The sequence below is a fragment of the Microcaecilia unicolor genome, chromosome 8 (genome assembly GCF_901765095.1).
Source record: "Microcaecilia unicolor chromosome 8, aMicUni1.1, whole genome shotgun sequence".
In the NCBI taxonomy this organism is placed as follows: Eukaryota; Metazoa; Chordata; class Amphibia; order Gymnophiona; family Siphonopidae; genus Microcaecilia; species Microcaecilia unicolor.
The window spans coordinates 218359358-218373041 of NC_044038.1; the positions used below are offsets into that span (position 1 = coordinate 218359358).

The 13684-nt window shown below is 41.3% G+C and overlaps 1 protein-coding gene across 3 annotated transcripts in view; it reads right to left on the reverse strand.

The window, feature by feature from the left end:
* The window catches only part of CSE1L (chromosome segregation 1 like), a 106379-nt gene that overhangs the window by 52173 nt on the left and 40522 nt on the right, over nucleotides 1-13684 (reverse strand). For all 3 annotated transcript variants that reach the window (XM_030213060.1, XM_030213058.1, XM_030213061.1), the window contains exons 9-12: nucleotides 7800-7967; nucleotides 7586-7715; nucleotides 6304-6369; nucleotides 266-468 (exon numbers count right to left, since the gene is read on the reverse strand). In XM_030213060.1, the coding sequence (XP_030068920.1) occupies nucleotides 266-468; nucleotides 6304-6369; nucleotides 7586-7715; nucleotides 7800-7967 (567 nt within the window). The remainder of the gene's footprint in view (nucleotides 1-265; nucleotides 469-6303; nucleotides 6370-7585; nucleotides 7716-7799; nucleotides 7968-13684) is intronic.

The window sequence follows — 13684 nt, forward strand, 5'->3', positions numbered from 1 at the left end:
TTTCATATTACTTCTAAGTTCATCTATGCAATTTTATTGAATTTCTGTTTGTATTTTAATGGTGGCTTACTCAGTTCTCAAGCGTATTAATATTGAGCAGTAAATAAGTCTAAATAAAAACTACTGATTGTAATTCCCTCATCCTGAAAATCTTCACTATGGAAATTCTACACATTCTGGGAGTAGTAATTTACTCATGCTTTCCCAAAACATTCATAAATACAATTTACTACCTTGAGCCTTAATGAAACAAACAAGCATGTACCTTCTGCGTCTGAGCTTTGGATGCCAAAGATGTAACAAGGTAAATTGCAGAATCTTTGTGCTTCCAGTTCACAGATGGATTCTTTGCATACTCTTGTAGCATAGAATTAACATAGCCAGAAAAGATCCCTGTTACAGGTCCTTCAAAAAACTTGCACAAGCCACGAACCAGATCACACGCTGCTCGCCGCCTTGTGTCAATGTCTGCAAAATACAGGAAAAAATTAGCCCTCAGTTATAAACATCAAAACTGAATTTTAACTTTGCAGTGTAGTATATACATTTATGTTATAGTTTACAGCTGGGTTTGATGGTCCGAACTGTAGTGATTTGTGAAAGCATGTATCGTGGACCATGTAGCTGCACTGCAAAAACATGGCCCATTGTTGACATAGACCAAAAATTGTGAGCTGTAAGTCATAACAGAAGGCCATAGAGTCAGCAATCCATGAGGACAGAGTTTTTTATGGATACTGAAATTTGATCCTTTTTTTTTTTTTTTTTGGATCATCAGATATGAAACATTGAGGACACTGCCTACTTGCTGTTCTTCGAAAATATTCTTGCAGTGTTCTATTGCAGTCTAGAGTGTGCAGTCTTCTGTGGAGACATGTGTAGGAGGGTAGTAAAGTGCTAATACTAGTGGTTGATTCAGATGGTAATGTGAGATCAGTTTCGGCAGAAATCTTGGATGTTTTCACAAATGTGTATATGCGATGGATAAAAAACTAAGGCTTGACCCCTCCAAAGGGACACCACCTTGTAGTGGTGGAGGGGCTTCTGTGTTCCAATGACTCAGAGGGCTATGCTGAAGGGCTACACAAATTAGACAGGCCTCTGAGGAGAAACCAGACAAAGAGTGTCCCAAACTGGGAGAGTGGTAAGATGGTGACCTGAAGTTCGTATGCCCTGCTGCCCTCTGAAGTTTTGTCTTTTTTATGTAAATTCCCTCTCCGCAACTGCACTTTCCTTAACTGAAAGGAAGGGAACAACCGGCGGTCAGCCGCTGATGGCCAGCGTTTTGTCCGCTGAGCAGCAAGTGCGGGACTGCTGCGTGTCGAACTGCCCACAGATGAAAGGGTTGGCAAGTCCTTTGATTAGCGCCGGCGAAGGAGCGTCGACGCTCTTGGACCTGGAAAAACAACTCCATCGCTCCCAAATTATTCAACCACCATGTCCAAAGGAGTGGAGGAGTGAGTTAGAGGCATATGCTGAAACAGAGGACGTTTACAGCAGAACCCGAATCGGCGGAATCACTCCTAAACACCTCAAGAGAAATCACCTTGGAGTTTTTGGCTTCCGTGGAGGTTACATTGAATGGCATTTGGAAGGCACTTCGGGACCTGACGGCAGTAGTAAATAACTTTGTTTCCGATATAGACTTATTGGAGAGTTACATGGACAATTTGACTGAACCCTTTGAGAGTGAAAAATTGATATAATAAATGAAGTTCTACACAAGCTAGAAGTGGTTATGATCCTGAAAATGATAACGGACCAGAAACTTTGAATAAGGTGGACGTTATTGTGGATGATTAATGTCGAGATTATTGTTTTTCCCAGAGTTCCAGGTATGACTCCTAAAGTTTTCCTCAGAAATATTTCCTTAATTATTACTTCGAAAGGAGTGAAGCCTGTGAAAACTGGGATTGCTTTAATCAGTGGAATTTGAATTAGAGACTTAAGTATATGTATTGTTAAATAATTTCTGGTTTTTAAAAGAGAGAGATTGTAATCAGATGTATTATTTCTAACTAAAATCTGGACAATAAGTATGTTCTCAATGAAATGAATTGACTATACACAGTATTTGGTCTTGAAGAAGCCAACCAGATGATCAATGTGGAATAATGAATTAGATGAGTAATATCTGGGGATAATCAGGTTAATACCATGTTTTATTTTTCTGTTTACTGTTTAATTGATCTCCTTGTCTTATCTCACTCTCCCTATTTTTCTTCACTTTGTGTTCTAAGAAAGAGAAAGACTATATAATCCATATATCTAGTTGGGATTGTTTTCTTCTTATCTTGTATTAATGTGCAGTCATCTCTGTATTACTGTTTGAAAGTAACCCTTGTAAAATGAAAAATTACAAATAAATGATTTAAAAAAAAAAAAACAAACTAAGGCTTGAATCTTACTGATTCTGTGTGCCGATGTGATCATTATAGAAAAAATTGATTTGCAGGGAAGAAACTTCAGAGGAGTTTGGGCCAATGGCTCAAACGGAAGTCAGGTTAATTGCTGAAGAATCAAGTTGAAATCTCAAGCCAGTGTAGGAGGACATCATCGTATATTCCATTTCATGAAACATTTTGTTAAGTGGATGTTTGGATATTTCTGTATCATTTATAAATTTGTGATATACTGCCAGTGTAGCTAAATGTGATCTAATTGAGGAAATTGCAAGGTCGGTATTAGAAAGGTAGAGTCTAGTATTGTAGGTATTGAATACTCTTCAAAACGTAAATGGTGAGCAGAAACTATTTACTGGCATAGCTTTTCCCTGTACAATCTTTATTGGAAGCCAATAAGATGTGTAAAACTCCTGGAAAGAAACGTCATTATATACTGGGGTAAGTTGTGAGTGCAAGAGGATGCAGACACAGGTGGACAAGCAAACCATTATTTTGGGTAAATAGGTTTGTGTCCTGGCAAAAATAAAACTGAAGGATGTATGGACATTATATGCAGGTAAGGATACCTGCAGTTGACTAGAGGATTAGCATTGGTTTGTTGATTTGAATCTTTTGCATTGTTCTGGACATGAAGGAAATGATGGATATTAGGAATGTTTAATTCCATAGGATGGTAAATGCGTTTGGGCAGGCCCAAAGGTGGATACACTTGAGTAGGGAGGAAAACAGAAGTATGCTCAGGGAACCCCACATTTAGAAGAGAAATTACATGGTGGTGTTCTATAAGGATCACTGGTGTGGCTGTAGCTGTCAACTGGCTATTTGATCATGGAGCAGGTGACTGGAAAGTCCAGAAGATGCATCTGATTGCCCTTAGTTCAAATGAATTCACGTGACAAAAATTGTTTTCAGGACATCCACTGCCCCGAGTCTGGCGATTGTTATGTGATTTCTCTGACCATGTCACTGACACATCTGTAATCACATTTACGATCAGAGTGGTTGGGTGGCAATACTTCCCTATTGTGAGGTTGATGCCATCAAGCCACCAGAGAAGGGATTTCTTCAGTCTGTGAGACAACTGCATGTGCATTGACAGAGAGATTGGGTGTGCTGGTTCTAAAACCCCTTGAGAAGGCATTATAAAAGGTCTCACGTATAGACGAGTTACAGGGAGTAATATGTACTTTTATATTCCAGATATTGCATGGACTGGCTCCAGATTATATGAAATAAGGGGAAAAGTCTCATCAAACTGCGGCGTGAACACGTTTGTCAATTGCACACAGTATAAAAAGTAATCATCGCAAAAAAAAACCCTTTGTTCTTTTTGCAAATAAGTTTACATTTTTCCATCCAATTTAAGTCAAAAACAAGAACAAAAAATGGCTTCTCAATCAAACGTCCTTATATATCAAATAGATGGAATAATTAGGACTTATCTTAGCTCCATGTCCAGTTATGTCTAGAATGGTAAGTTCCAGCTTATATAACGATTCAAGACTTTTCCCCTTATTTTGTATAGACACTCTTCACTGTGTGGTTGTTTTTGAGGCTATCAATACTAGTGAGCAGTGGATTGGATCTGTGTTGATTATTACTCCATATTATATGAACCATTTAATAGAAATATGTTCAGCTAAAGCCTTCCTTGGAGTTAGGGACCCTCTCATACTTTGTCCACCAAATTTTAAAAATGTGGTATTTAAGCAGTTCTTTCTGCTGATTTCATCTATATTGGAACCAAATATTGGAACTCTCTCCCAAAATCTATTAGATATCATCCTAACTACTCACAATTCCGAAAGCTGCTAAAAACTCATCTCTTCACCAGTTCACCCCAGAATCCATTATGTTAATATAACAACAACCAGTTAATAGATTCACAATACAGAAAAGAGAGGAGATTGTATGGACACACTATTTGTAGTTTATTTGCTAATCAGTTACTCTCAGCCACTTCATACTTCACTATTGTTGAAATTCAAACTGTATTTTTAATCTAAACTGTAAGCCACACTGAACTCCAGCTTGTTTTGGAGAAAATGTGGGATATAAATGTCATAAATAAAATAAAATGTAACTCGTATGTCCAAATGTCCTCACGAAACAGACATTTGCACCGGTCTCTGCTGGTCTCCTCTCCAGACCACTTGCCCCACCTACCAGAACCAACGTCATCATCGGTACCGTAATCACCTCGCACTCTAGCAGCACATGCTGCGTAGGTGCGTGCCTCGTGCACTGAACAGGCACACACAATAAGTTGGTCGTGCTCCTTTGTGCGCACCCTTTTCACCACCATGGTTAATCTCTTCACTCCTTCAGAGAAACTTTCATCATGTTGCCTACTATACTACACACATACACACACTTAGATGTGCTTCCTTTATCACATCCCTGTCCACTGGGCCATCACCCTCAGCCCCCCTTACCAATGACCACACCATCCCCAGTGACAGTTAATCGATATCCCCCATACCCACTCAGCCCTCTCTTCATGCAAACCCCCCCATTAAACCTTAACAATGGAACTCAAACTATCGCTCTGTATGCGGAAAAGTTCTTAATTGGAGACCTCATTACGTTACACAATCTGGATATTTTGTGCCTGACAGAAACCTGACTTACAGATACTGATGCCTCCAACCTAAACCAGGCTACCCCTTCAGGCTATAAATAATACATTCACAACTGACCTTTGCAACGCGGTGGTGGGTTAGCCATGTTTTGGTTTAACCTACAAACCCTTCAGCAAGTCACAGACCCACACCCAATAATCAAATCCTTAAAATTTACCAACAGATCAGCTTCCTAAGATTTTCTACTTATATACACCACATGCCACCTCCTATCTTCAGACATTTCTAATTGAACATTGCCTCAATAACAAACACTCCATTATTCTTGGAGACTTCAACATTCATGATTGCCAGACTCTACAATTAGCCCAAATCATAGTTCTCTTAAAAGCCAGACACGGATCCCCCTTTGCCCAACATCTTACAGGCAGATTTCTTTATTAATTTTGAAGTACAATTATTTGCTAAAATACTGGCCAATAGATTTACAAAAATACTCCCTTCTATAACAGTGTATCCTCAGGTGATGGACGAAACAGTGGCAAAAAAATTTAAGAGCAATATTAACTTCAATTGAGTGGTACACCATAGAAGACAGCCTTCCCTGCTGTCTTCTATGGTGTACCACTCAATTGGTGAGCTTTGACGACAAGAAGGCATTGGTATTTTAGATTTATATGGTATACAAGTCATTTGAATGACTCAAGTACCTGGATGATGTCATTAGTAAGTTTTTCAGCTCTCAAAGCTTCTATACACCGAATCCTGACTAATCTTTAAAGGGTCCAATGAGAACACAACTCTCAAAAGGATTTAGAGATGTAAAAACGTTAATGGGTTCAACAGATTGGCCATTTGCATCTTCTGCAGCGTTCAAAATTCTCCAGGGGGGGGGGGGGGGGTGTGAATCATTCTCACACAAGTTTGAAACTGGCCTGGCTGTTTTTTTTAAATGGCACAATAGAATATTGTACTTCAGAACACATTCAGTTATGGCAGTTATTTTGACAGTTAGCACTTAACATGTATTAAAGCATAATTAGTAAATGACTCAGACTATGTCTAGCCATTAAACATTTTTAAAGATATGGTTTTTAGCATCATTTGATGTCATTTTAACAGTTTGTAAGCTGTTGGAGAGATGAAAGACTGAGCTTATCAAGCTACTTTCACAGCGTTGCAGACTAGTAAAATGGAACAAAGATGACTAACAACAGAACAAATGCACAATGAATAATGGACACACAAACTTACTCATTTTCAGGATACCATAAAAACTGATAAAATCTGAATCCTGCCAATGACAACTCATTTACCTGATCCTTCCAAATCTCTTCTTATGTACTCTTCGGAATTATCTTCAAACGCCTCCTCATCAGCAGCTAAGAAGAGAGGCATGTCAATATTTATTACATTTAATTCAAAAGGCAAACTACTTTTTGTTATTTACTGCTGAAAAATCAGAATTGTTTCACAGCAAAAATACATTTGTCCTCAATCGGGTACAGCTATTACTGATCATCACATTCTCAGCGGAACTATTTTATCTGGCTTACGATAAATAAACTCTAGTTTAGGGGCTCCCGACCCAGTCTAGTTTTCGGGACACATGGGCTAGATTTGCATGCACTGCCTTCATTATATGTAAATCTCATGCTGAAAACCTGACTGGCTGGGTATGTCTCGAGGACTGGGTCGAGAACCCCTGCTCTAGTTGTTATACAGCAAAATCAAAGTACCTGCACACATTGTTAATGAATGAAGGCTTGACAAGGATGGTTGCTACGCATGCAGAAGTCTCTGAAGTTAAAGAAAATCCTTGTTTTCCTACCACTGTGATGTCTGTATTTACTATCCTGATATATTTAGACTGAGTGTAATCACTGTGACATATTCCATCAACAAGTTGGGGTAGAAAAAATGGTCCTTTTAAGGTGCATTTAAAATTTACTTCTGATATTTCATGCAAATTTTTTTGGATAAGGGAGAGGTGCTGCTTGAGGAAACTACTATATGCAGACATTTTTGTTGACGTCAGACTTGTCCTCAACAGCACTCCTTTTTCCAGTAGGAATCAAAGCAGCCCTCTTCCCTCCCCGAGGCTGACTGCTGCTGCACTCTCCAACTTCACTGGTGCACAAGACAGCAACTTTACACAAGTGTAAAGCAGCAACTATATCTGTATTATGCACCAATAAGATGTCATCTTGAAGATTTAAAAAATAAAAATCCAAGTTTTTACTATACATAACGGACTACAAACTATAACAAATCTAGATGTTTTATACTAGTCTTAAAAAAGAAAAAAAAAAAAGCGCGGTAGACTGGGGAGGAAGCAGAGGAGTTTAAATGCAAGTTGAATTTCCTGTCTTGAGCTTGTTCCAGGCATAAATAGCTCTCTCAACCTATCCCTTTACTAAACAGGTTGCTAAATCAAGCAGAAAGGCAAAAATTAGTTGCGGCATCTTCCATGTAACAGAGATTTTTCACACAGAACCGATTGAAGAACTTGTCCTGCAATACCAACATTGTGTGCTTACTACATCTCTGTTTTACTTTGTGCTTAATGACTGGCAGTTATTCACAAATAATTCTTACCTCTGAATTCCATGTTGGGTACTATAACTTTTTCACAGATACTTGTCAATGTACTTGGGTCTTCAAACAGATTCTTGTAATGAGGTCTTTCACAAACCGATGCTAGGAACTGAATTGCATTACTTACCAACTGGAACAAAAGAAATGAGCATTTTTAGCAAAGTAATATTTTCCTTAAACTTATTTTACAGCAGCTTTAGACTATCCTACTTACCAAATCATATTTTACTTCCTGGCCTGTTGTGACTAACAAATTCCAGATTGCTGTGACAAAACGAGGTAGGTATGGCTGAAACTCCTCGTCGTACTTCTGAGCATACAAGGCAGCATTATCACAAATCTGCGATTTCAATAGCTCCAACAATCCAGCTTCTTCTTCATCCTAACAGAAAAATTCCAAACACAAAATGTCACAGGAGAGAAGTTTTCCTAGTGCTCATGAGCTCTGCTGCATTCTAAAAGATTATCCCCACTATGAGCATATGAAAACCAGAAGCCTTCAAAATATATCCCTTCATGAAACTCACTGTATTTTGCCCTTCTCTGGGGGAGTCTCAAAGCAAAATCATATCCCTTTCCTTGAAGTACAGATGAGGTTTTGTTTTTAAACACACTTAAAATTATACTTTTCATTACAAAGAGATTTTTGAACACCATATTTCCTGCACTGCTTATTAACCTCTCTCTCTTCTCACGTGATATTCAATCACTGATCTTTAAGAATTTAAACTAAAGATGTCAGTTGGTTCCACAACCTACTCAGGTTGCATATTAGTTACTTCCTTGCAACAAAAGGTAGTTGGGAAGAGGGAGGAAGACCTATCATGCTAAATAAACTTTGTAACCAACATGGTAGATCTTCAAATTGGTATATATTAGCCTTAAGCCTTTGAATCATATTTTGACAAACTCTTAACATAGATTTGCAGTTGGGGGGGGGGGGGGGGGAGGCTACAAGAAAATCTGGTCCCTGGGTGGAAAAGTTAGCTAAACCCAGAGGGAGATTAGATATCATGGAGAGCTTCATTGCTGGGAAGTAGAAATGGCAAGACATATGTATCTGGATGGGGGAACTGCAAACAACTCAAGTCATAGCTGATGCCTTAGTTTCTCGTTTCTCAAGAGCTGAAGGACTGTGTCTTCATGTGCACCAATGCTGACTGTACAATCTTAATTTTAAAAAATAAGACTTCAAAAGCCTCTTAAGGTAGGCTTAAGAAATAAGCAAAGGAAAATAAAATGCAAGGTAGAATTAGAGTCACTGATTGAGGTGCCCCTTTAATTAAAGCCCCAAATCAAACTCAGTGCTTTTTTTGTGCCGGTACGCAACGGTACGGCGTACCGGCACCTTTTTTTTTTGCTCCCCCTGCCCCGTGAGTCCATGTCCCGCACGCAGTGCCAGCCCCCATTTCCGGCCGCTGCTGCTTCTCCTGTTGAGCAGCAGCGGCCGCTACACAAAGAAAAAGATTTTTTAAAAAATTGAAACCTGGCTGAAACGCGGCACCCCGGCACTGTAGACAGCCATTAGGCATTGGCTGTTGCCCCGCAGCCGCTCCTCTTCTTGCCTCTACGTCACTGCGCTCCTCCGGGGTCTTCCTCCAGGGGCAGTGACGTAGAGGCAAGAGGAGGAGCGGTTGCGGGGCAACAGCCAATGCCTAATGGCTGTCTACAGTGCCGGGGTGCCGCGTTTCAGCCAGGTTTCAATTTTTTTTTAATCTTCTTTTTCTTTGTGTAGCGGCCGCTGCTGCTCAACAACAGGAGAAGCAGCAGCGGCCGGAAATAGGGGCTGGTGCCGCGTGCGTCGCGTCTTCGCGCCGTTCGCGCCAAACTTGGCAGGGAGAGGGAATTCAACAGAGGGAAGGATTGGGGAAAGAGGGAAACCAACAGAGGGAAGGATTGGGGAGAGAGAGGGAAAACAACAGAGGGAAGAATTGGGGAGAGAGAGAAAGAGGGAAACCAACAGAGGGAAGGATTGGGGAGAGAGAGAAAGAGGGAAACCAACAGAGGGAAGGATTGGGGAGAGAGAGGGAAACCAACAGAGGGAAGGATTGGGGAGAGAGAGGGAAAACAACAGAGGGAAGAATTGGGGAGAGAGAGAACGAGGGAAACCAACAGAGGGAAGGATTGGGGAGAGAGAGAAAGAGGGAAACCAACAGAGGGAAGGATTGGGGAAAGAGGGAAAACAACAGAGGGAAGGATTGGGGAGAGAGAGGGAAACCAACAGAGGGAAGGATTGGGGAGAGAGAGAAAGAGGGAAACCAACAGAGGGAAGGATTGGGGAGAGAGAGAAAGAGGGAAACCAACAGAGGGAAGGATTGGGGAGAGAGAGAAAGAGGGAAACCAACAGAGGGAAGGATTGGGGAAAGAGGGAAAACAACAGAGGGAAGGATTGGGGAGAGAGAGAAAGAGGGAAAACAACAGAGGGAAGAATTGGGGAGAGAGAGAAAGAGGGAAACCAACAGAGGGAAGAATTGGGGAGAGAGAGAAAGAGGGAAACCAACAGAGGGAAGGATTGGGGGGAGAGGGAAACCAACAGAGGGAAGGATTGGGGAGAGAGAGAAAGAGGGAAAACAACAGAGGGAAGGATTGGGGAGAGAGAGGGAAAACAACAGAGTGAAGGATTAGGGAAAGAGGGAAAACAACAGAGGGAAGGATTTGGGAGAGAGAGGGAAAACAACAGAGGGAAGGATTGGGGGAGAGAGAGAAAGAGGGAAACCAACAGAGGGAAGGATTGGGGGAGAGAGAGAAAGAGGGAAACCAACAGAGGGAAGGATTGGGGATAGAGGGAAAACAACAGAGGGAAGGATTGGGGAGAGAGAGGGAAAACAACAGAGTGAAGGATTGGGGAGAGAGAGAAAGAGGGAAAACAACAGAGGGAAGGATTGGGGGAGAGAGAGAGAAAGAGGGAAAACAACAGAGGGAAGGATTGGGGAGAGAGAAAGAGGGAAAACAACAGGGAAGGATGGGGATAGAGAGAGAGGGGAAAACAGGGAAGGATTGGTGAGAGAGAGAAAGGGAAAACAACAGAGGGAAGGATGGGGAGAGAGAGGGAAAAACAGATGGAAGGATGGGGAGAGAGAGGGAAAAACAGATGGAAGGATTGGGGAGAGAGAGGGAAAAACAGATGGAAGGATTGGGGAGAGAGGGAAAAACAGATGGAAGGATTGGGGAAAGAGAGAGGGAAAACAGGGAAGGATTGGGGAGAGAGAGAAAGGGAAAACAACAGAGGGAAGGATGGGGAGAGAGAGGGAAAAACAGATGGAAGGATGGGGAGAGAGAGGGAAAAACAGATGGAAGGATTGGGGAGAGAGGGAAAAACAGATGGAAGGATTGGGGAAAGAGAGAGGGAAAACAGATGGAAGGATGGGGAGAGAGAGGGGGAAGATGCTGGATGGAAGAATGCAGAAAGAAATAGGGGAGACACTGGAAGGATGGGGAGAGAAAGCAGAGCTGCTGGATGGAAAAGGGGAATAGAGAAAGACTGGAGAATAAGAGGAAGGGGCATGGGGAGAACAAGGGTGAGGAAAAGATGAAAAGCCACAGGTAGATGAAGGAAATTAAAGAATGGATAGTAAGAATGAATTAAATCTGGACAGAGAGAGAGCCTGAAAAATATTGAAGAAAGCAAAGAAAAAGGAGACAAAAATGACAAATGGCACAGAAGAGTTAAGCGAAAAGAAAAGAAAGCAGAATCACAGACTGGGACCAATATGGAAAGAAAAACAGTCACCAGACAACAAAGGTAGAAAAAAATCATTTTATTTTCATTTTAGTGTTTGTAATTATGTCCAGTTTGAGAATTTACATTGGCTGTCTTATTTTGCACTGGGTATACTGGAGCTGTAAGAGCTTACAGAGATTATTTATAATGAAAAAAATCACGTTATTTTTTTCTCCTATAGTACTATAATATTTTCAATGATGTCTGTTTATATGCGCCATGGCTGGTATAGGGGGTGTGGTTAATGTGGGTGTGGCTATCATAGGGGTGGGGCCATATGTGGTGACCCCGCCCATAATGAGTACCGGCACCTTTTTTTCTACAAAAAAAGCACTGATCAAACTAGACTATGTGGTTACTTTGTCCTTTTGCACATGGAGCATTAACAGTAGTGGTTATCAAGGCCAGTCCATTAGGCAGATCAGCCAGCCATAAATATTAAAGCAGCAGCTTCTAGGAAGCAATAAAGAGCAGCTGCAGTCAAACAATACGCTTAACAGACACACAAATTCAAAGAGACATTGGCATATACTTTTACCGCAGGGAGGGTCGGCAATTCTAAAATGAGTGGAGGAGTAGCCTAATGGCTAGTGCAGTGGGCTGAGAACCTAGAGAACTGGGTTCAATTCCTGCTGTGGTTCCTTGTGATCCTGGGCACATCACTTATACCTCCATTGCCCCAGGTACAAAGCAGATTGTGAGCCCACTAGGGGCAGAGAAGTACCTGAATATAATAAATGCAAACTGTTTTGCTGTACCACAAAAAGGCAGTATATCAAATCCATCACACCTCATTTACCTGAGCAAATAGTTAAACTGACATACATACATATGTGGGAAACAAAGTAATATTTAGAAGTATGAAGTCCAATAATGCATCTTTACAAGATCATTCTGAGAGGGGCAGGATGATAATGACTGATGAACTAAATTATGAAAATGTCAATAGGGAACTTAGGTGTACAAAAGATAATTGAGGAAGGGCACAAAGCTGAAAGTTTGCCTACAACATCAACATCTAATATCCTTGCACTAGCCTGAGTGGCATCCCATCTTTCATTAAGCCTGCCAATGAATCAGTGAACATTAAGATATACATAAATGGTTACAAGAGTACATTAACAATGCCATGTCATTTGTAACAACTCAATCTTTATAAAGATGAAGCCATTAAAACTAACTGGCAGTACAGTCAATGCACAGTTATGCTGTGGAATTTGTTGAGACAGGATGTGGAGGTATGGCTGGGTTTAACAAGTTTGGGCACGTTTCTAGTAGAGTAAAAAGCAAGCTGAATATTTTAGAGAATCAGGTGCACTGGGAGGGCTACTACTGCCTTTCCATGGGCTCCAAAAGACTGCAGGATAGCTTAAAGTCTCACTTGTCTGGTGTTGAGGCAGCCATTAGTTCCAGCGCTTTTGTAAGTTTCTAAAAGATGCATAGGTGGGGAGTAGTCTGACTGCTCATCATGGACAGTGTTGATGTTAGGAGTGTCTAGATCCATGAGTCAAAGAGGCGTGATAATCTTCTGGCTTACTCCAGATGTTATCTAGTGTCTCCCTGAAGGGGGGCACAGAGTATGGAGATTGGGGAACAAACTTTTTCTATAGTGGGTAAAAGATACAGCAGTGACTGCAGAATTGGTTTGCAGCGCAGGATTAGGGGTTTGTGACCGAGACTGAGAATAAACTTGTACTAGAAACAGATAAACTTCTGGAGCAGGAGGAGGAAAAAGTTGCTTCTGTCAGCTGGGGCTGTAGGGGAAAACAGGAACAATTCAGTAGTAAAAAGGCACAGACCTCAATAGGAGTCTACAAACTTTTCCTCCAGAACTTGTCCAAATCTTTTTTTAAACCCAGATACATTAGCTGCTGTGATGAGACTGCCTAAGCTTTGGAGATCTTGATTTTTTTTTTTTTTAGCCTCCTTACTTCTATGTTCACTCTATCAGGCCCCATGATCTGCTGGGCTGCCTTGGGAGACAGAAAGGAGCTAGCGGCTTTAGAGGCTGTACGTTTCCGAGACTGATTTGTTGCGCTATTTTTTTTTTTTAAGAGATATTGGGATGGCTGCAATTGTTAAACAGTGTCAGGGTGGACCAATGGTCTGAGAGCTGTCACCTATGCATCCCTCTTGATCAAGTTACTGCCAGGATGGGTACTGCATCTGGGCAGGCAGAAGGGCTCTACAATGCATTAACACACTGGCTGGCCACCCTCAAAAGTGTTAAAGCTGAGCCCGGGCAACCAACATGGTCAAGGTAAAAACTGTGGCTATGGGGTCAGAAGAGAAAGCAATCTGAGGGGAAGACTTCTCTTCTGTTGGACTTTGTTTAGCAGAGGACGAGAGCTGCAACCTTACAGGAGCAGAAGGGAAAA